Source organism: Ictalurus punctatus, chromosome 10, assembly GCF_001660625.3.
Source record: "Ictalurus punctatus breed USDA103 chromosome 10, Coco_2.0, whole genome shotgun sequence".
Lineage (NCBI taxonomy): Eukaryota > Metazoa > Chordata > Actinopteri > Siluriformes > Ictaluridae > Ictalurus > Ictalurus punctatus.
Window position 1 is genome coordinate 17,394,621 of NC_030425.2, and position 24,149 is coordinate 17,418,769.

Below are 24,149 nucleotides of genomic sequence, written 5' to 3' on the forward strand. Positions count from 1 at the left end.
ACCGGTCCATCCAGGATCTCGCAATCGCAGGAATCAACGCAAAATCATGATAAAACTCGCTCCCCGGTATTCGGAGGAGTCCGAATTGCAATTTTTCTAAATTACTGCCGATTTTACGCAGATTCGGGACGCGTCATGTGATGTCATGTCAAATTATATTCAGCCAAAGTCCTCTTTGATTCACATGCATCGATCATGAGTACAGCTAAGAGGTCTCATTTACCAACATAAAATCCCTGCGAAAGACATTTCACGCAAGTGCAATTTCAACAATACATTTAGTTTTCTGGAAAAAAAAAAAAAAATCTCTGCAAATTGCATTACAATTTTTGATAAAAGCCACAGCGAAATCAGGCATTTTTGTCACAACACTCACAAAAAATCTCCACAAAAACCTGTACGGACTGCGGATGGAACACTCAAAAGAACACTGGACGGGCCACGCCCATAAGCAACAACAGTAGCAGTTGCTGCCGCTATATCCACACAAGAGCCCCACGTTACTTAATGCTTATTATTGTAAACGCAGGGAGAAATAGCAGTATAACTGTTCTTGAACCGAATTGCATGAAATCTGATTGTTTTACTGATCCTGGATAATAATATAAATTCCTACCAACCGCTTCCTGGATTTACACTCCTGCAGTATTTATAAGATATAGGAACGTGTAGTATGCCACGTGGGACACTCCAGTGTTTATGTGTGGTGTAATGGTGTGCAGTACTAGGAACTGTATTCGTCTGTAGTAAAGCATTGTTATATTCAGTGTGTATTAATCGCCGCTATGTTTCCCCCTGGCCTGTTTCCCGGACTAGCGCGAGCTGTGGCTTCAGCAGTTGGCATACTGTGGTATTTTGACTTGTTTCTGAAAATTGCTTCTGAATGCAAGCCATGCAGCTACAGCGCCTGCCTCAAGTAGGAAAACATACACACTTATAAGAGGCAGAAGTGTATGTGTCTCTCTCACTCACACACACACACACTTTTATAAGAGGCAGGAGCATGAACTGCCATACACACCCTCACTTTTGTTAATTTCCAGTAGATCTGTGAAGTTGTACCATATAAACAAATCAAAAGCATTCATCCATCCATCGGTCTGTCCATTTTCCATACTGCTTATCCTACACAGGGTCGTAGGGGAGCCTGCAGCCTATCCCAGGGGACTCGGGGCACAAAGTGGGGGACACTCTGGACAGAGTGCCCACCCATCGCAGGGCACAATCACACGCACATATATTCACACACTACGGCCAATTTTGGAAATCAGCGTACAACGCGTGTGTTTGGACTGGGTGAGGAAACCGGCAAAACCATTCATATCTGTGCCATAAAATATATTATTCGTGCTGGTTTAAGATATTTTAAAAGTTTATATATATATATTTATATATATATATAAATAAATAAAGGAGTATAAGTCAACGGCCACACCCCCTTCACAGCATCTGGAACTCTGAGTCCAGTGTTTGCTCCAACATTCAGTTTCTACTCCTTCTACACTGGATTTCTCATTAATAAGCACTCTTGTGTTTTTAGGAGCTAACAAAATCTATTGCACATCACAAATATTTCAATATAAACATTTGGAATGTGTTTCAGAATGGAGATTACCTTTAAAGCCAGAAATATAACATGTAAAGGCCTGCAAATATATATATATATATATATATATATATATATATATATATATATATATATATATATATATATATATATATATATATATATATATATATATATATATAAACATTTTTTAAAATGGTTTGGTTCTTAAAACTGTGAAATGAAGGCCATTTCTTAGAAAGGTACTCTGGATCTCTGAGCGTGCAACAGAATCAGTGAAAAGTGTGTGTGTGTGTGTGTGTGTGTGTGTGAGAGAGAGAGAGAATGTGACTCTTCGCTTGGCTCTCATTTAGAAACAGGTGAGTGAGTTCACTCTCATTCCCAAGTTGTTTTTTTCCTCAGGCCTTTTTTCCCCCCTTACACACACACACACATACACACACCCTCAAACGAAGGTGGGAGCGTAGCCTGCATTTCAGGTCCACATTACGAACACTTAAATGCAGAAATATCAAACATTTCCGTCCTACACGAGTCATTTCACTGGCATCCAGGTGTACAGGAAGGTTTATGGTCTATTTAGTGTTCTTACAAATTTTAGAAAACATTCTACTTCCTGTTCTTTTAATATTGTAGCTGCTCATTTTAACAGCCTTAGGAGGTTTACATACCTTAAAGCATTTCATACCACAGTGCTGTTCAGTCCTGAATTCTGATTGGCTTTCTATAACAGTAGCTCTGACATCACTGCAGCATCCAAGCACAAGTTTATAATAATGTGCTCATGTTGTAATTGAACAAAGAAGAACCTTTTCTAAAGATTCCATTGTCAGCACTTTGCACGTTTTCCAACAAAGGAAACAAACAAAAATAATTACATTTAAAAGAAATGACACGTTTGCCTCACACCACTGGAGTTGGGTGTTCGAATGCATCCTCTACTCTGTATGCACGGGGTTTGAACGTTCTCCCCGTGCTTCTGGGGTTTCCTCCGGGTACTCTGGTTTCCTCCCCCAGTCCAATGACATGTGTTTTAGGCTGATTAGCATTTCTAAATTTGACCATAGTGTAAACGTGTGCGCGATTGTGCTGTGCGATGGGTTGGCACTCTGTCCAGCGTGTCCCACGCCTTGTGCCCAGAGTTCCCTGGATAGGCTCCAGTCTCCCCGCGACCCTGTGCAGAATAAGCACTATCCTGAACTGGAACCAAATTGTTTCACAGATGTTCCACAACATAACTATAAATGGGTAAAAACAAAACATGTCATAGATTAACAAATAATATATTGTAATTGTTACTGGCACCCTGTCCAGGGTGTACCCCGCCTTGTGCCCGATGCTCCCAGGGATAGGCTCCAGGCTCCCCCACGACCCTGAAAAGGAGTAAGCGGTTGAAGATGGATGGATGGATAATGTAATTATTGGCAAACTGTTGTGGTACAAGAGGAATAAACCACTTCAGGGCATGCCGTTGTAGGAAAATAATCCACTTCAGGGTGGTAACTAACTTGGATTCCTCACTCCACAATACCAGCACAACAAAATTGTGTAAACACAGTCCTCCTATTTTACACTATTTTATTTATATAGCTTAAGAATGTAGTTGGAAGAACCAGTAAAAAATTAAGATCTGACATGAAGACTATTACAGAAAAGATTCTGGGTGACAGACTTGTCTTGGCTGATCAACTACATTTGCGGTAAAATGCACATTGTGCCATTGTGATTTTTCACCAAATGACTGTTAATGCAATCCAACAACAACAGGAGTTTATTATTGCCACGTTAAAGTACCATGTTCTTTACCTGAGGGGGAAAACCTCATTTCTTTTACTCACAAAGTGATTATTGACATAGCTTCAGTGCTGCTGAAAGGTTTATAGCGAGAATAAGGCAATATCAGAAACGTTTACCGTCCTACACTTCAGTCAAAAAAAATTTTGGATTCAATGACCCTGTTTCTCTCCTTTCATACAAGGAAGAAGCACTCGTGTCTCGTAAAACAGTAGAAAATACACTTGTTGCAAAAATCACCACCTCGGGTGATCCCGACTGCAACTCTTAAGCTTTTACTACAACTAAATACAGAGCGGAAATAAACACTGGTTATCGGAGGTGCTCCATTTTATACCACCGCTATGTGCTTGCTCTACACTTTGCTTCTTAAAAAACATCCTAGGTATTAAAGCGCAAAAATAGAAAAGAATGTGAATACAAACGTACGGAACATATTCATTCATTTTTTTTTCTGTTTTCTCTTTTTTCGTTCATATCCTTTTCTATTTTCTCTTTTTATTCTATTCTTTTCTGTTTTCTCTTTTCATTCATATTCTTTTCTGTTTTCTCTTTTCATTCATATTATTTTCTGTTTTCTCTTTTTATTCTATTCTTTTCTGTTTTCTCTTTTTATTCTATTCTTTTCTGTTTTCTCTTTTTATTCTATTCTTTTCTGTTTTCTCTTTTTATTCTATTCTTTTCTGTTTTCTCGTTTCATTCATATTCTTTTCTCTTTTCATTCATATTCTTTTCTTGTTTCACTCATATTCTTTTCTGTTTTCTCTTTTCCATATGTTTGTATGGAAACAAACTCAAGTACTATAGTAAACATGCAGCCATATTTAAATCTAAAAAGTGTGTTTTTGAATTAAGCATATTCTCACAGTTCGCCTGTATTTTTAAGTTTCACAGATTGTGTTAGCCTGATAGCTAATATGTCCTAACCTGACTGCAAGAGGATTTCATCCTAATAAAATTAATTAAATTCCCTGTTAATTCTAGCAAAATAATTTATCCGATTTAAATCTTAAAAATCATGTGAAGTAATAGGTTAAAATGTTCATAATCTTCACTGACAGGACCTGACAGGACTTCTGAGACAAATTTTAAGTCAAGTTCAGAATGTCAATAATACTCATTGCTTATGCTAGCCAGCTGGCTACTATGAGCTAACCTGATACGAATTCTGAGATGATGTTTGTCATTCATAAATGCTCAGAATCCTCACTGCTAGCCCTCACCAACTGCTAGCCAACTAGCTAAATGAGTTAACCTGACTGGATTTCTGAGAGAAACAGAATGCTAACTCATTAGCAACCCAATATGACTGTACAAACCTCGAAGGCAATGCCCACTAAACTGTGAGCCTCACAAGCGTTTATCATTATTTATAATGGTAGCAAGCTAATATCATATTTGCTATCTAATGAACGTGTTAGTAAACCTGACTACTGGTTTTAATTGAAAAATAAAATGATTTACATTACACTAGCTAGCTTGAAAGAATTACCTAGCTATGTTATGTCAAATAGCTACTGGTACTGTGTTTAGCTGAGTGGTTGAGCTAAGCTAATGATGTTAAACTGGCATGTTGTACATGATATTTGCATATAACCGTAAATTAAGTATGGCAATTGAGACTTGCTTTTTTAACTGGAAAATGCTTTTCTGTTCACCATGTTTTTAGGACTTTAACGCCCGCCTCAAACTGACAAATTCATAAATTTGCCCAGAATTAAGTCACCTTTTTAAAAGACCTGGTCCTCTTATTCATTCCAGACGAGACCGGGAACTCATGTCAGGAACCGAAATGTTGCCCAAACATGCTATTAAGGCAGGGATGTTATTTTTGAAGTGTCCATGATAACAATATCATGTTGAGTATTGCAGAGTATTATATAACAAACCTCTCATATTTCTGAGTTGTGAGGGAAAGCCAACAAGGGCGTGTTAAAACAGTATTGGAACGCAAGGCAAGTAGTCATGCCTCCTCCATATTCTAGTGATATGGCACTTTCTTAAAATACATTTAACCCATCAAATACCGTAACCAGGCCACCAGAAACACAAGCATGGCTCAACAGAGTCGCTAGAGCATGAGATCATTGACACCTACAGCTACAAACAGCAACAAGCTCATCGGATCAAATTGTCATGGCATGATTTCAATACTGGTGCAGGGAGCGAATACACTTATACCAACATAAGATCTCAGCTCTATAATAAGAGGTCTGGCAGCTAAAGGTTTTAAAAAGCAAACGCTTAACTGAATCAAATGGTATGAATTTCTGAAAGGTGAATTCATGTTAGTTGTTTTTAATTCTCCATGTGCTGTTTGCTGGCTAGTATAGTAAGAAATAAAACATTTTGGAACTTGTTATAGGAAAATCATTTATGCTGGGGTGGTAACAGTAATTCTGCTTCATCACATCACCCTAAATGTCCTGAAGTGATTTCTTCATCTTATACCACAACAATTATTATTTAGGGGCCAACCACCGAAGGAGCTGTAGCCCCTGTTGTATCTGTTAATTTTCTGCTTATTCTTCTTCTTCCCCACTGGGAGTCTATGGCAGCCCAAGGAACCATAAATAGGAAAATGATGAAATTTGGCACACTCATAGATATGACCATGAATAGTATATGGACCAATTATGGGGTCTCTAGGACAAACTCTATAGCACCAACACTAGTTCAAAAATTCACTTTTCAAATGGTTATAATTGTTCAACACTTTGTCCCAGAGAAAATAAATTTAGTTAATCAGATTACTCTCCTCATCATGATCACAATCCATATCTTGCATCCACCTATTACAGTAGCCACCAGTTTTGAAGTGTACAGTATTCAGTTTTTCACTACTCCTCATTCAAATATTGCCCAATTCTTACCAAATTTGGCTCAGATGAAACAGAATTTTGATATTCCTATTTGTTCAAGTTATGATGTCACAAATTTAATGATGTTGACTCAAAATTGGATCAGAGGCTGTATCTCGGCCATACTTTCATCAATTGTAATCCGCATTGCGCTTTCTGCACCTTCGGTGCTTGGCCCCCTTAATCGCTGCTTGCAGCTTTAATTATTATTCATATATTATTATACTGTTTATAGCTACATTTAATGTTGTGCAAAGTCTAGTGGACAAGGTAGTTCCTATTTTCACATTCGTTATAGCAGCTATAAACAGTCATTCCCTCAGTAACCTCTCATTTTTTTTCCCTCTTGCAGTTAATAAGCCAAAAAAAAAAAAAAAAAAAAAAACTCAACTTGTCTGCAAAAAGCCTCAACACTTTCCCGTTGCATAAAACTTACTGACTATTACAAAAGTGCCAACACTGGTAACTCCTTCCAGAAATGTTAAACAAGCATATCCTAACAGAAAACTTAGACACATCAGCAATTATACAATTTCCTTTGCTAGAACAATTCAGGAACAAGATTCTTTGGACAGATGAAACCAAAATTACCAGAATGATGGGAATGAAGATGAAAAGGAAGGGCTCATGTTTCAAAGCATACCACATCATCTGGCAAACATGTGGAGGAAGTGTAATGGCATGGCATGTCTCTCTGCCAATTGAACTGAGTCAGTGGTGTTTATTGATTATTTGACTGAGGATAGAAGTAGCAGGGTGAATTCTGAAGTGTACAGAGCTATAATTTCTGCTCAGATTCAGTCAAATTCTGCAAAACTGATAGGACAGTGCCTCAAAGTACAGATGGATAATGACCCAAAACAACCACGAAAGCAGCCCAAGAGCTTCTTAAGGCAAATAAATTGCATGCTCTTAAATGGCTTAGCCTGTCACCTGACATGAATCCAAATGAGCTGCTTTTCACTTACTGAAGGCAGAAAGACCCACAAACAAGCAGCAACTGAAGGCAGCTGCAGTAAAGGCCTGGAAAAGCATCTCAAGGGAGGAAACGCCACATTTGGTGATGTCCATGGGTTCCAGACTTCAGGCAGTCATAGACTGCAAAGGATTTCCATCCAAGTATTAAAAATAATCCTAACATTTATGATTGTTAGTTTGTAAAATTAATTTTGAACCTGTTAAAAATGGAAGGACTCTGTAATTGAAATAGCTTGTAATTCCTAAACAGTTAATGAATTTTTGGGTTAAAACACTAACACACAGTTAAAGCTGAACATCTACACTTCAATCACATCTTGATTGCCTCATTTAAAATCCACTGACCCACTGTGGTGGTGTACAGAGGCAAAATGATCAAAATGTCATGGTCCAAATACTTAATAGACCTGACTGTGAGTGTGAATGTGTGTGTACATTATACATATACATATACATATATATATATACACACATATATATATATATATACACACACACACACATACATACATACATACATACATATATATATATATATATATATATATATATATATAAAAAGCTGAGTAAAATGTAATTAAATGTAAATAAAAACAGAATGCAATGATTTGGAAATCTCATAAACCCATGTGTTATTCACAACAGAACACAGAAAACATACCAAATGTTTATACTGAGTAAATGTACAATTTTAAGGAAAACAATAAAGCAATTTTTAATTTCATGGCCGCAACACGGCTCAGAAAAGTTGGGACGGGGGCAACAAAAGCCTGGAAAAGTAAGTGTTACTAAAAATAAACAACTGGAGGAACATTTCGCAACTAATTAGGTTCATTGGCAACAGGTCAGTAACATGATGGGGTATATAAAAAATTTTTTTTAGTAAAGATAGGATGGAAACTGGATGGAAGCATATGTTGCTCAGCATCGATGGTGCCTTTCCAGATGTGGAAGCTGCCCATTCGATAGGCACTAATGCACATCATCCATACCATCAGATATATATATATATATATATATATATATATATATATATATATATATATATATATATATATATAACACACACACACACACACACACTAATACTATATAATGAGAGAGAAATATTCCAAATGTTTCCGTACAGGTGAACTGAAACTGAACTGAATCGAAATTAGGTGAATGATATGCAAACTTCATTTCAGGGTTCAATAGCCACCTTCGGTTGTTCAGCTGAGGAAAAAAAATAATAATATGGAGTGAGTGTACTTTGGAGTGCACTTTAAACGAGTACAACCCAACAAACAAGATTGTAAAATGATTGAATGGTAGAGAAAGAAAAAAGAAAATAAACAGAAGCGCTTCAAGACTACATAATAAAGTTCAGAGGTTCAGTCGGCTCTCGCTCTGGGAAAGTTAGGATTGTGCCATTAAAAAGTTGTTGTACATGTTGTAACAGCTATACGACAAGTTATTTAAGCTACAGTTACATGATGGATTATTTAAGCAGAAATAAATGCTGATCCTAACCACGTACTGGGTTTTATTCCCATTGCCGCTTCTGTATCAGTCTGAAACTAATTTTATACACGTGTCATTTCCACTGTTTTGACGATTAAACTTATCCTTCATAGGAATTCAGGTTTACACTATATATATATGGGCATCCTTTCTAAATTTTGACAACAAAGGATACTATAGATAAAGAAACAAACAGGTGCCAATATTAAACCTTAATAATAAACATTTCCTTTTTAGAATTATTATTCTATTTCTCCCTCATATATATATATATATATATATATATATATATATATATATATATATATATATATATATATATATATATATATATATATATATATATATATATATATATATATATATAGAGAGAGAGAGAGAGAGAGAGAGAGAGAGAGAGAGAGAGAGAGAGAGATTCACTGCACACTATATTGCAAAACAGATTATTATGACATCTTAAATGCATCTTACAGACTTACAGTTTCCGCTGTTTTTTTATTTGACTTAATGTTCAAAAACAAAAAGATTGCAATCAACAAGTTTAAAAAAAAAATGCACCCAGTACATGCAGCATTCACTCCCCCCCCACCGGCAGTGAGGGAACCTACAGGGTGGGCAACTTCAAAGACATTCCACACGCAATGCATTCTGGGAGAAATACCTTTCCAAAGGGTAGAGCACCACAGGAGCATGAACACAAGACAGCGATAGCAGGAGTAGCAGAGATAAAGCTCTCAAATCTCTAACTCTGACTTTAATACATATACATATTCTACATGTGAGATGTTGTGGATATCGAGATGTATAGCTGTATATGCTATGCATAGCAAAAACAAATGAATTGGCCTCGCCGTTCCAATACTTTCAGGAGACTGTATACACTGCCAGTTAAAAGTTTTATTAAGTTCAATCGCTATTATCGCCATAGACCAAACGAAAATAATACATCATTAACTGCTTGCTCCCGTATCATGTTAAAACTCAAAATGAGTTCTTTAATAAAGGCATGTGCAATTGGCAGATAAAGCTGTTTAATCCCATCGATAAAGGCTTGCTAATATTAACTGTAAAACATAAATAATTTGCTATTATTAACTGTAAAGCAAATAAGTGGCTGGTATTAACTGTAAAACATAAGTTCCTAATTAGAGTGATGAAGATTTTGGTAAGTAATTTCTAACATTTCTCAAAAAAGTAAAAAAAAAAAAATCTAGATGAATCTGGAAGGTTGAAAATAAAGGCTGCATGTCAGGTCAGTTCTGGATCACGTGCAAGAAATAAACATTTATACATAGATACTAACACAAAACATCCACAGATATGAACATAACTCTAAGCTTACAGGAACTTACAGACCTACAGAAAAGGCTTCGCCAAATAAGTGCACTCACCTTTAATAATAAGTAATAAAGTTTAATGTTTTCATCCTCATTGAATTACTAATAATCGAATGGAACAAAACAATTTGTTTGTTTACAGTATCATGATAGCAGATACACATTGGTAGTGGCTGCTTCATTTTTAAAAAAAAACATGAGCTCAACAGAACCGCTGCCTCTCTCTATTCTTGTCTTTATGTATTGTTTTATCAAATTTCTAAGAAACTTCAAATGTGAGAACATTTCAATGAACAGCATGGACCTGGAGCCTATCCTGGAAACAGTGAATGTGAGATGGGAGCACACCCTGGATACCACACCTGTCCACTGCAGAGCACCACATACACACATTCACACACTCATTCACACCTACGGGCAATTTATCTTATACAATCTGACCACCCGAATGTTTTGGGAGGTGGAAGGAAACCGGAGAACCCAGAAGAAATCCACAGGGAAAACATGGGAAACTCCACAAACAGCATGTTTACATGGACAACAATAATCCGATATTACCCCGATTAAGACGATACTCTGATTAAGACACTAGCATGTAAACAGCGATTATTGACGACCTTAATCCGACTAAAGTCATACTCGAAGTAAACACAAATTGAATTAAGACATGTGGAGTATTCCTGTCTTAGTCGCATTATCGACGTGCATTACAGACATGTACACACCTTAATCACACTATTAACATCGTGTGAGAGTTTTCACTGCATTTTGCGACAGGACACGTACACACACGGCAGTGATCAACCGTTTGACAGCAAACAAGAGAGCACGGCTGCGTCCCAAACCGCATGCTTAGCTACAATATAGTGGTGAAATACACATTTTGGCTACTATATAGTAGGTAAGTACGTGGTTTCGGACGCAGTCCACGGCTTCAAGTAGTTGTCTATTTGCACGTATAGCATGACTAATAAAGAACTGCACTTGAAGCTTTCATAAAATTAAAAATGAAACTCAAAACTGTACGTGAAATTCTGGAGGGACGTCGGACAGCGTGGCGTGGGGACGTAATGACGTGTGCTGTTAATTGATCCATGTTCTATACCATGTAAAACAGGAACATGAAAGGAGTATTCTAAAAGCGTCTCATGTAAACACCTTAATCACAATATTGTCTTTATTCAGAATAAGGCCAGTGATTACATTACTGCTGTCCATGTAAACGTAGACATAGAGAGTAACCTGAGCTCAGGATCAAACCGGGACCCTGGAGCTGTGAGCTGTTTACCTGCTGCACCACTGTACCGCCCTTTTCCAAACAAATTTAAATTATTTATTAATTATTTATTAGTTACATATTAACATATTATTACATACTGATTAGCATAGTTTTACAGCTCAAAAAAGAAAGACTACTCAAGATTTTAAGAAAAGGACTATGTCAGGGTCTGGATTTAAGACCTATGGTGTCCTGAAAACGTGTGAAATTTTATAAATAAACGCATTTATTTGATCATTTTAAGGATAAAAAATAAATCATTAAGTTTTCCAATATTATATAACTCAATGCGGAGAGATTTAAAACACTTCGTATTTTTGTAATTGTGCACGGCGGTGGTTGCGATGGCAACGGTTACTTGTCTGTTAACAAGCCCCGCCCACAGAGCCCGCTCCTCAAAACAGCAGTTAGTCTAAGCGCACTATTCATCTACACTAGATTTAGCCATCACTAATTTCAACTTTAATTTTAACAATTACATTAATAACGAATTTATTATAACAGTAGGCGAAATGCATGTAAATGTAGTAGGCGAAATAGTTTCCGATAAATTCATTCGACTTAAAATAATAATAATAATAATAATAATAATAATAATAAACCTATCTGTTGCTCATTTCTGAATAAATCATTTGCGAACTCGTATAAAAAACGAATATCAACATTAGGCGCACTTTATACAGTCATTTGCGTGAATATCTATATTAAACAGCATACTAGTGTACCAAAGAGTATATCAAAACAATGCAGTAACTATGGTAACCTGTTGTAACCTACGGTCGCGTGCACACTATTTAGTAAGGAATTATGTGGTTTGGGACGTAGCTGCGGCATTGTTTTTCGTTTCTCCTGCGGGTTATTCTTATTGTGTGGCTGTGATTCGCTTGCCAACAAATACTACTTTTAAAAAATAATAATAATAATAATAATAATAATAATAATAATAATAATAATAATCATGGCAGTCGCAACAGCAATCTACGGTATTGTTGTATAGTCTGGAATTCGGGGCGGAAAAGGCCCGCCACTACTTCCGGTTCCGACTAGCCGAGTCCAGCGAGGAGGAGAGCTAATCTGGCCTTCAGGCTGCATGTTCAGCCAGGCCTCGGGGACACGTTAAGGAGCAGGAAGGGACCCGAGCTCGAATGGAAAACCAGATCAAGGCAACGTGCACGCTTTTGTGTGTCAGTAAGGAATAAACAGCCAGTTCAATTTCTAATGAAAGACAGAAAATACGGAGTAAGCCAAATGTACACAATGCTGCAAGCGCACCAAAACACTGCCCCTCCGCCTTGTGCAGTAAACAGACTCCTTTACATCGACTTTCTCAGGAATATTTTGCTACACCAAAGTGCAGTGTGTGAGAAAAAAACATGTTGTACTCACTTTCAGCATTTAAAGGTCCAGAATGACACAAAAGGCTGATAAAAGTGAGGAGAACAGCCAGTAACGAGTCCGGTCGCATTGTGCCTTCAAACGTGTTTCTCTTTTTCGTTTTGTTTTGACTTTTCTTGGAGGAAACAAAAAATGCGATTTGTAATGCCTTCAAAGCTTTACAGCAAATCCACTATGATGTAGAATAAAGCAAAAAAAAAAAAAAACATGAAAACAACCAAATAAGTCCTGGGAAAAGTTGGGAAAAGTTGAGGCAAAGCGGCCCAAACACGGACCACAAGCCCAACGTGGTGCTTCAGTTTTCTTTCACTTCCAGACTCTGAACTTATTCCGCGCTTTGCCTCTGGACTACACCACACACTGCGATCAAACGATGTGAGCTCATGTTCTTGCAAAAAGGCAAATGGATGCAGATCTTCATTTTAGCAGGTTACGTGGACATCCTTTTCAAAAACAAATAGAAAAATCCAGATGCTGGTTTGAACCCAGAGAAATCTGACATGTGTTTAATCAGGCCTGTGAAATTCCAGTTACTATCTCCACTACTGGTCAAAAACACGCCGATTTTACCGCTCTCACACAAGTTCGTTTTGATTATTAGAGATACAGACGGTTTTTTCCCCCCTGGATTAATTATTGACCCAGCTTCTGTGTGTCGCAGGATAAATCGGCGTTAATCCACAGCTCGTCCAGTTTCACGCACTGCTCAGTGTTTTCCTCCTCAAACACAAGTTCGTGTTTAATTCTCCAGACAGGATATACAACACGGACACGTTTCCCCTCGAACACTCGCTCACGGGCGAGACTCCGTTTCCAAAACGAGTCACAGTCACTCAAGCGTTGGGAATCCGTCTGTTTTGTGGGGTGTTTTTTTTTTTTTTTTTTTTCCCGAGCCAAAATGGTGCGGTGTGTTTGGACTGAGCGCCTCGCCGTCCTTAATGAGAGTCTTACAGCCTCGCGACACCCATAACCGACCCGCGCCGACAAACACACCTCTTTCCTGTTAAAGACATCTGAAATGGACTCGTCGATAAACTTCAAAGTAGACAAAAAAGTGAGTAAAACTGGTCGTCGTGTCTCATATGGACTCCTGTCTCTCTCCGTGTGTCCCTCCAGCAGTAAACAAGTCGGCTCGAGTCGATCCGCGGCGCGCGCCAAAACACGGATTCCGGATCACGCGCGGATCTGGATCTTCACCTGCTGCTGCCGGAGATAAACAAAACAGTAGATCATACATCTAGCCCTTTTCTATCTGGCAGAAAGCGGCTTCCATAACTAACTGTGCTTCATCCGGCATGAGAAATATCACGATCCAACCTCCAGTAGCATTTTAACGCATTGGAACAAAAAAAGTATATTCCAAAGATGTTTGTTTATTTATTTATTTTTCTTTTTTTGATTATTGCTGTAAAATGTTTCCCCACAAGAGAAGTAAGGGATGAAACATTTGGGGGGTGTGATGAAGTGGGGTTACTGCTACCACACTTGAAAGCTGATTATGATTCCAATATATTGTCACAACCCAAAGTGTTTTATTCCTCTTATACAATGGCGATTTGTCAGTGGTTGCACTTTTTAATTTATTAAAGAATGACTCATCACACTTGTGTAACATCCATGAAACAAGTTAGTTCCTGTTCCTATAGCAGCTATAAACAGTTCCCTCACCAGCATATCTCTCTCTCTCTCTCTCTCTCTCTCTCTCTCTCTCTCTCTCTCTCTCTCATTCTCTCTTTCACATATTCGCTCTCTCTCTTTCTCATTCTCACATATTCTCTCTCTTTCTCATTCTCTCTTTCACATATTCTCTCTCTCATTTTCTCTCTCTCTTTCTCATTCTCTCTTTCACATATTCTCTCTCTCATTCTCATTTTCTCATTCTCTCTCTCTTTCTCTCTTTCACATTCTCTCTATTTCTCTCTCTCTCTTTCTAAGCATTTCTTTATTCTTGGTTTTAGATACAGTCAGAAGTGGAGAGTGAAATGTCAGTTATTTAATTTTGTATTAGGTCAAGTAAAAATGGCTATCTACCTCAGTAGAACAAACAAAACTAGAAGAGTCCTTAGACGTTGATGAAAACATTAGAATGATGAAAGCCAGACAGAATAATGTAGTTTACAAGCATATGGTGTTTCGAATATGTTCTGTTGTGGAGAATATTCTTCTTTTTGGGACTGTGTTGAGTTAAATCATGTTTTTTCAATTACTTTATTTACTTCTGTGTTTTGGAAATGCATGGTTATTGGGCTGTAGATAACTCTGTTTTGATTAAATAAAAAGGTACTGAAATCTCAAAAATCTATCTCTCTCTCAGTTAATAAGACAACAACAAAAATGCAGTTTGTCACGTTACTGAGAAACTGCTAAATATAAATCCCTCTGTCTTGAACATGTCAGAAAACTTAGTTACAGCGTTACAAAGCATTGACACTGGAGACTCCTTCAATAAACGTTAAAGGGGACCTATAATGCAAAATTCACTTGTAAATGGTGTTTGAACATAAATGTGTGTTGGCAGAGTGTGCACACAACCATCCCACAATGGCAAAAATCCACCCACTTCTTTTTTTTATATTTCCAATAAATCATAAACAATGTCTCCAAATGAGCCGTTTTCATTTTCGCCCTAACGTGACGTCACAATGGAACAAGCCCCGCCCAGCTATTAGCATAGCCCCTCCCCTGAGTGAGCTGCACACAGTCCGCCATGTGGAGCAGCTACAGTGATAAGAAGGTCTCAGCTACGTAAGCTTTATGTGTTCTGTTGTTGGCTGTAAGAATGTACATAAGTGTCTTCATGTACTCACGTTAACAGAGCCACTGAAGATGCAGTGGAGTAGTTTTATTTTTGAATGAAATGTGCTCCAAAAATGCTTTAAATCATTTTACACCAGGCTGCTTTGTGAACGAGGGTCAATACAATGCAGGATTTGCTAAAAACTAGATTCTCAAGCATGGATCAGTACCATCTGTTCGTGATCCAGCTTCATATCCAGAAGTCGTAAGTATCACACTTTATATTTTGTGAACATTTGTTTGTAAATCGCCTTTCCAAACGAGCTTGTTAGCAGATTAATGCGGCGAAAGTTACCATCGTCTCTGATTGTATTCACGGAGACCAGCGCTATGTCATGATTTTTATTTTTAATCTGGAAACGCCTTTATTATGCACAGTATAGAAAGGTGATTGTCTTTTTGAAAAGTGTATGTTTTGTGCGAATAATTTTACACCAGTCTGCTTCGTGAATGAGCTTGTTAGCAGATTTCACGGCTAATGTAGTATCCAAGCATGAGCTGTTCTCTTCCGGAAATGGGGTGGGGAGCAGCAGCTCATTTGCGCTGAAACACACAAAAACAACATGTTTTTGCTTCCACCCAAAGGGGGGCATTTTCAGCATGGTGTAACAAATGATCTGTGGGGTATTTTGAGCGAAAACTTCACAGACACATTCTGGGGACACCTGAGACTTATACTACATCTTGTAAAAAAGGCTTAAAATAGGTCTCCTTTAAATAAACCTATTTCTCCTTACAGAAAACTTCACCATATTAACCGTTATACATTTTTACTCCATAATTGTGAAGCATCAGCTGTACCAGTCCCTGTGAATGAGCTGTCACCATAAAAACAATAACATATTTGAACAAGTGCGTTAATATAAACCTGTGATTTGCAGCTGCACTAATGTCAGAGTTCTAGAAAATTAATAAACACCTTCTGACCAATCAGAATCCAGAATTCTACAGACACTATAATGCTCTAATGACTTCAAAGCTAAACTTTGTAGTTAACCACATTTGCTAATAAATTCCGTAACTTTAGATGAACTATTTGAATGTGTCATTTAAACCAGTAAGCACGCTCACAAGCAAAATAACCAGGTCCATTATCATGAAGTCAGTGAAGATACTACATCAGCTCCACTAGGGATAAACTACACATTTGAATACAAAATCAGCTGAGACATGTCTGCTGTTTGAAGTGTCTTTAATTCTGCACTGAAGGCTATAGTTGCATAAGTAAGGAAAGCTTACAGCAATTACACTAAAGTCTGATGTTGTTTCTGACACTGTATGACACACTGTTATGTATTAACATGCACAAATGGACGTCGAAAGGATAAAAATGTGCAGCCTGAAAAAATTACTTTCTTCCTAAGCAGCACGTATTTTGGCGTCAGACTCAGGTACACAGTAAAAATCCCCAGAATTAATTAACTCTTTCAGGGTTCATTTGTGTCCAATCGGACATGAATAAACACTGTAGGTGTTCATTCAATGCGTTACTGTGTAGGCCAAGGCATTGATGAATTTTTTTGGATAGGAATGTTGGTCTAATAAAATGTGTGTGTGTTTCATTTTAACACAGACTTCCTGGTGTTTCATGAATGAAACTTTATGTATAAATGGTGTCACTAAGCCACACATCTTTAGAGGTATAAGATGCTTTTTTACGCATAGCTCCAGTGCAAAACTATAGAATGTTTCGACTGCGTTTGGGGAAACAGGAAACATTGTGCATGTTGGAGTTTTGGCTGAACGGTTCCTTTAATAGTCAGCAGGTGTAATGTGGTTAAATGTCCTGGCATGAACTAGCTTATCAGTACATATTCTTTATCTTGGCAATGTTTCACAGATGAAAAAGGCAGACGTTACAGGTGACTAATGACCACACCTTATACATTCTGATACTTTGGTCAGTGTGCACGCACGCACACACACACGCACTAACTAAAAGAAAACAAACAGATGAAAGGTCAGCTGAACGTTGTTGTATGTTAAAGTGCACACACACACACACACACACACACACACACACACACACAGATTCTGCAGAATTTACTACCTTGAGTTGAGTACAATACACAGAGATGTGTGGAAAACACATCTACTTATAGCATGCAAGCTATTGGTCATTGGGAAAGATGGGAATCAGTGATTGGTCATTGGGAAAGATGGTAATCAGTTGTTGGTTGTCAGGAACAACGGTGATCGGTTGTTGGGAACGATGGTGACCAGTGATTAGTCGTCGGGAACAACGGTGAGAGAGTGAACTTCTATTTATATAAGAAATGCACAGAGCCCTTTTTTCCATTTCTGACACAATACCCACATCTAAGATTTATTTAATTAATTAATTATGAGATCATCTGTAAATGTAGATTTCATATCAGTGATAAGTATCAGCTGATACCTGAGACCGAGCTGCTCAACACATTGTGCATTAGACTGATTTTTAGAAAAGACTTTAAACCTGTTGTGTGAAAACCTGGAAAGACAAGGCTTCCTAAGACTTCCTCACGCTTAACTACAGTAGGAGCTGATAGCTGCCTTCTTAATTCATCCTTCCAGCAATGGTTAACTAAAGGTGGAAGTAACTTCTCTTTTTCTTTCTTTTTTTTTTATTACCCCCATTTTCTCCCCAATTTGGTCACCTGCCAATTCCCATCCACCAGCCAGCTCTCCACTATCATATGACTAGAGAGGGTGAGAACACGTGCGTCCTCATGGCATGAGACTGCAGTGTAACACACTCAGAGGAAAGCAACACCTACCCTCTTCCACATACCTGAGCTCACAGATGCCCACAATTGGCTAGTGTCGCTATGACTGACAGGGCAGAGTGTCTATGCCCTTTTCACCCAGAGAGTACAGTCGATTTTGCTCTCTAGACTCCTGGCCACAGATGGCAGGATTTTAACTTGAAGCTCCTGATGATAGGCTGAACGCTATCTTGCCTGAGAGCCAGGAGTCATTTTTCTAGAAGCAACATCAGAAAAATAATTTAATCATGAAACACTGATGACTAAACATACAATAATAAATAATAACAAATAACATGGTGTACTGTAAACTGATGGAGTTACAGATCAGGAACGAGAGTGTACATTGAAGGTATTTTAAAATGGGAAAAATCTTATAAAGTAAGACAAAAATGTACATACTGCGTACAACTTCCTTGTGTCCAGGTTGAAATCATGGTTGTTTATTTGTTAACTCATCTGCAAATATAGATTTCACATTAGACATGAGCATCAGCTGATAGCTGAGACTGAGAATGTTTCCCACATCAGTTGAGTCGCTGGTTTGCTTTTCGGTTTGTGTAATCTATATTCAGTATCTTCAGTATATATCTTTTGATATGATTCTTTCGCATCAGGGTGTTGTACCGAACGTGGCTGTCATCTAGGGAAATCTCCAAAGCAAAACATGGTTTTGCTTTCAGCATTGAGTCTGAAATACTACCACCATCCTCATAGAAACTGATTTGATGTGATGGCAGCATGCATGTGTGCACAAGTTCAATGTTGTGTCACATGGCTTTATAGCGTCTGTATGCTTAAAATTTTTGGACAAAAAGACTGAGTGAAAAACCTGCCTTCACTTTTAACACTTATAAACCCTTTAAAATCCTAAATAAGAAAAAAAAAAACTATTTTATTCTTAGTATTCATCACTGATAAGTAAATCTACATCTGGAAGTGTTTTGTCCGTCTTATAATGCACTGATTTGTCAACGATGATAATTTTTTAATGAGTGAACTTGTTTTTTTTTTATCCATTTATAGTTACATTTAATGTTGTGAAACATCTATAAACAGCAATAAACAATCATTCCTTCATCAGTCTCACATTTTCTCTCTCTTGAAGTTAGTAAGACAAAAAAAAAAAAACAGTTTGTCATGTTACAAATAAAATATAAAGTGTACACTCCTCTGTGCTGAAGACCTTTCCATTTTGGAAAGGTTACCGACTGTTACAAAGCACCGATACTGGGGACATCTTACAAAAAAACTTTACCATCCTATAGTAACCATATCATTCCTATAGAAACGATAACGTATTAGAACGAGTGCATTAATATAAACCTATGATGTGCAGCTGCACTACTGTTTGAGCTGCTGTTATAAAAAAAATTATCAACCCCTTCTAACCAATCACAATCAAGAATTCAAGAGCACTGCGGTATTAATAGTAAAGTATTCATAACCATTTTTAGATGTGTTTTTTTCTCACTTTATTCTCATTAAAAGACTAATATGAATTAAATTAGAACTAAAAGCACAGTCCAGTGTGTCAGCCTCTGGGGTCAAAGTGACTGTTTGGTGATCTAATCACACTGGGACGTGTATGGCTCTCCAGTCATGTGGAAATCATCTGAAATTGATCAGCTCACAGTACAGTGGTGCTTGAAAGTTTGTGAACCCTTTAGAATTTTGAGATATATCTGCATAAATAGCACCGAAGACATCATCAGATTTTCACACAAGTCTTAAAAGTAAACAAAGAGAACCCAATTAAACTAACAAGGCAAAAGTATTATACTTGGTCATTTATTTATTGAGGAAAATGATCCAATATTACGTGTCTGTGTGTGGCAAAAGTATGTGAACGTCTAGGATTAGCAGTTGAGGGTGAAATTAGAGTCAGGTGTTTTCAATCAGTGGGATGACAATCAGGTGTGAGTGAGCACCCTGTTTTATTTAAAGAACAGGGATCTGTCAAAGTATCTAATCATGGCATGAACAAAGGAGATTCCTGAGGACCTCAGAAAAAGAGTTCAGACTGGTGTAAAACATCTCTAAAGAGTTTGGACTCCAGCAATCCACAGTCAGACAGATTCACATTCAGACAGACAATTCAAGGCCATTGTTACCCTCCCCAGGAGTGGTCGACCAACAAAGATCACTCCAAGAGCAAGACGTGTAATACTCGGCGAGGTCACAAAGGAGCCCAAGGTAACTTCTAAGCAACAAAAGGCCTCTCTCTCGTTGGCTAATGTTAATGTTCATGAGTCCATCATGAGGAGAACACTGAACAACACTGAACAACAATGATGTGCATGGCAGGGTTGCAAGGAGAAAGCCAATGCTCTCCAAAAAAGAACACTGCTGCCTGTCTGCAGTTTGCTAACACTCACATGGACAAGAGAGGGAGGCTATTGGAAAAAATGTTTTGTGGACAGGACAGAACTCTATATAAATATAAATTTTTGGTTTAAAAGAGAAGTGTTATGTTTGACGAAAGGAAAAGACTGCATTTCAGCATCATAACCTTATCCTATCTGTGAAACATGGTGGTGGTAGTATCGTAGTTGGGTCTGTTTTGCTGCATCTGGGACAGGACGACTTGCCAATATTGATGGAACAATGAATTCTGAATTATACCAGCGATTTCTAAAGGAAAATGTCAGGATATCTGTCCATGATCTGAATCTCAAGAGACAGTGGGTCATGCAGCAAGACAACGTCCCTAAGCACACAAATCATTCTACCAAAGAACGGTTAAAGATGAATATAGTTAATGTTTTGGAATGGCCAAGTCAAAGTCCTGACCTTCATTCAATAAAAAGGACCTGAAGCAAGCAGTTCATGTGAGGAAATCCACCAACATCCCAGAGTTGAAGCTGTTCTGTACTGAGGAATGGGCTGAAATTCCTCCAAGCCGATGTGCAGGACTGATCAACAGCTACTGGAAATGTTTAGTTGCAGTTATTGCTGCACAAGGGAGTCACACCAGATACTGAAAGCAAAGGTTCAGATTCTTTTGCCACTCACAGATATGTAATATTGGATCATTTTCCTCAATAAATAAATGACCAAGTATAATATACGTTGTGTCATTTGTTTAATTGGGTTCTCTTTATCTACTTTTAGGTCTTGTGTGAAAATCTGACGATGATTTAGGTCAGATTTATGCGGAAATATAGAAGATTCTAGAGGGTTAACAAACTTTCAAGCACCACTGTAGTCATTTAGACATGTACAGTTTTGGGGAGTTAAAAAAGGTACTTATATGTTCTGTACCGCTCACGTCACTGCCCCTTAAATTAGAGGAGCTACAATGTGTGATGTACAACTCATTTAAGGTACACGACTGCGCTTTAAGGACTTGTGTTAGAGCTGTAGTGATACATTTAAATGGTCTATATTTCTATTTGTTATGTGGATATAATTCTTCCCTCTGCTTGATGACCTGCACATGACCATGTTTACAAAGCAGGGATTATGCAGCTGCCTCATGTTGTAATTCATGTATATACACAATTAATACGGTTATTCCAGGTTAAAAATGTTCCAGAAGCATTTTAGGATTGTAGATAAGTTCATTCCTCTTTGCTCGAACGTCATCATCTACGGAAATCTAAGCATAAGGAGAAAGTAAGGAGAAATGTCTGTAGAAGGAGTCTTCCTAACAGTTAGATGTTAAGAGTAGGATGTTAAGAGTAACTCTACTTCTTCACACCACCCCGTCTTTGCTTATTTCTCTTGAACAGCACGACACGCAGTGTTTTATTCCTTACACACTGCACATATATGGATAGCTGGGATACAGAGTGAAAAAGCAAAAGCTTTCTGCATTTGTTTTTAAAGGAAACTGGAAGAACATCATTGTCGCAAGAATCCCGAAGTGTTTGACGCCATTTATCAGTAGCTATTTTTTGACCTTCAGCATTCCATTGGCAGGAATCTCAAGGATATGGATGTGACAGTAAAACTGACCTTGGAGGTCATTAAGCCACCCTCGGCTCCAGACTGCATTATCACTTTGCATCAGGTTCAGCCTCAGATTGCGAGAACTCTAAACTCCAAACTGTCAACGATAACTAATAACATCATTCACCCCCCCAGAACAAAACGAGTGAAAAGGTTAGAAACAGTTACTGTGTGAAAGTGTTATCTACTCCTTCTGACGCAAAAAAAACCATGGGCAGCGCGGTGGCCCTGACGTGGCTGGCGGTGTTCGGCGCCTATTGTGTATTTTTGCCCTCGGTGTATCTTAATCAGTTGTGTTCCCGAGCCGTTTCCTGGAACAGAGCTGCACCTGCTGGTGTTTTCAGCCTCCGACGCCCTGCTGAGAGCTTTCAGAGGCGAGAGAATCAGTGTGGAAGAAATTAAAACCTTGAACTGCCCTGAACCGATCAGGCTGCACAACAATACAGAGCTACTGGGGTCAAGAAACTCTCGTGGCAGCGCACTGATTAATGACGAGCAGTTCGACGTATGAACCAAAAACCAGAGACAAAAGAGGCAGAACCTGTTTCACACTTCTTCATTCATTCGATTCATGAAAACAAAACTTCTTAAGGTGTTTTACATACACAGACAGAGTACGGCAGCATTCTCAAACTCTTAAGAAAAAGCTCATTTAAACCTGCATTTGATTTCCTTTAGTGCGGAATTTGAAATATAATTCAAATTGAGTTACAAAATATTTGCATTTCACTTTTGCGAACATTTTATTTCTGACGTTTTAACAGGTGCAAAACGTAATCGCAAGCCTTCCTTTGAATATTGCAGTCTCTCATCTTTACACAATCATTTGCATTTCCTGTCAACAAGCTGTCAATCAAACTCTGTGGACAGGACTTGGAAAGAAACTTTTTTTTTTTTTTTTTAAATGGACATCATTTTTTCTTTAACTCAATTTGAATGTTTCACATTACGCATGAGGGAAATGCAATTGCAAATACATGTTTGAATGATTTTTTTTCTAATACGCATTAGAATTTTGGGAGTTTGGAGGAGGAAAAATGGATAGGAGTTTTTAAAATAAACAAATGACGCAAAGACTCTGCACTGGACCTTGATATGTCTTCTTCAGGATGGAGGTACAGAACCTCGGGTTCAACGGAGGACTTGATTTTTCCTTTACTTAATAGAATGCACAAATCAGGCACGTTTCTCTTAGAGTACAGGAGGTTTGTTGAGCTTCACCCAGTCATGTGCATGAAAGAGGATCAGAAGAGCTTCCTGCTGCGTCTCAGAATGCGGCTCTCTGGCTCAGGCGAGTCACAACAAGCTCACTGGACCTCAAAACCCAGAGTGAACCTTCAGATTAGGACACAGTGCTCACAGGTTGTGTGTGTGTTTTTTTTTTTGCACAGTGCAAGTCAGTTCAAAACTCAATGAGGCCACGTTAAATATGACATTATGACAACATTTTAAAACTTAAAAACACAGAGCACATCATCCATGAGGATAATACACACATTCAGATAAACTCCGGCTGAGCTGGAAAACCTTTTGATGGATTTAAAAAACACGTATCCATCTTTTAATGTCAGCCATATCGTGCTCTTTTTTTTTTTTTTAAGCGAAAAAAAAGGACATTACAACGTAGGTGCTGTTCACGTGTCTGTGCATGAAATGCGTTCAGATTTGAGACACTGCAGTAGAGGTGTGCATCAGGACGAAAATCCCACAGGACCCAACAAAAAGGTTGTGTAAATGGAGGTTTTTACTCCAACTTTTGAGGGCGTGGTCTCTCCGGCTTTTTTTTTTAATGAGAAATGATAGAAGCTACATATACATTCCAAAGCTAACTAGTTAAACAGAGTAAATAACACTAATCAGTTGTTTGATTTACATGTTATGTGCTCGGATTTGCACTAACTTGATTCTCAGATCAGATTAGCAAAGCAATTATCTACG

The 24,149-nt window shown here is 38.0% G+C and overlaps 1 protein-coding gene across 1 annotated transcript in view; it reads right to left on the bottom strand.

Moving 5' to 3' along the window:
* Positions 1-14,047, bottom strand: part of insrb (insulin receptor b) — an 85,603-nt gene extending 71,556 nt beyond the window's left edge. Inside the window, exon 1 of the mRNA XM_017478320.3 lies at positions 12,706-14,047. Within this exon, the coding sequence (XP_017333809.1) occupies positions 12,706-12,784 (79 nt within the window). The 5' untranslated portion in view covers positions 12,785-14,047. The remainder of the gene's footprint in view (positions 1-12,705) is intronic.
* Between the last annotated feature and the right edge of the window lie 10,102 nt (positions 14,048-24,149).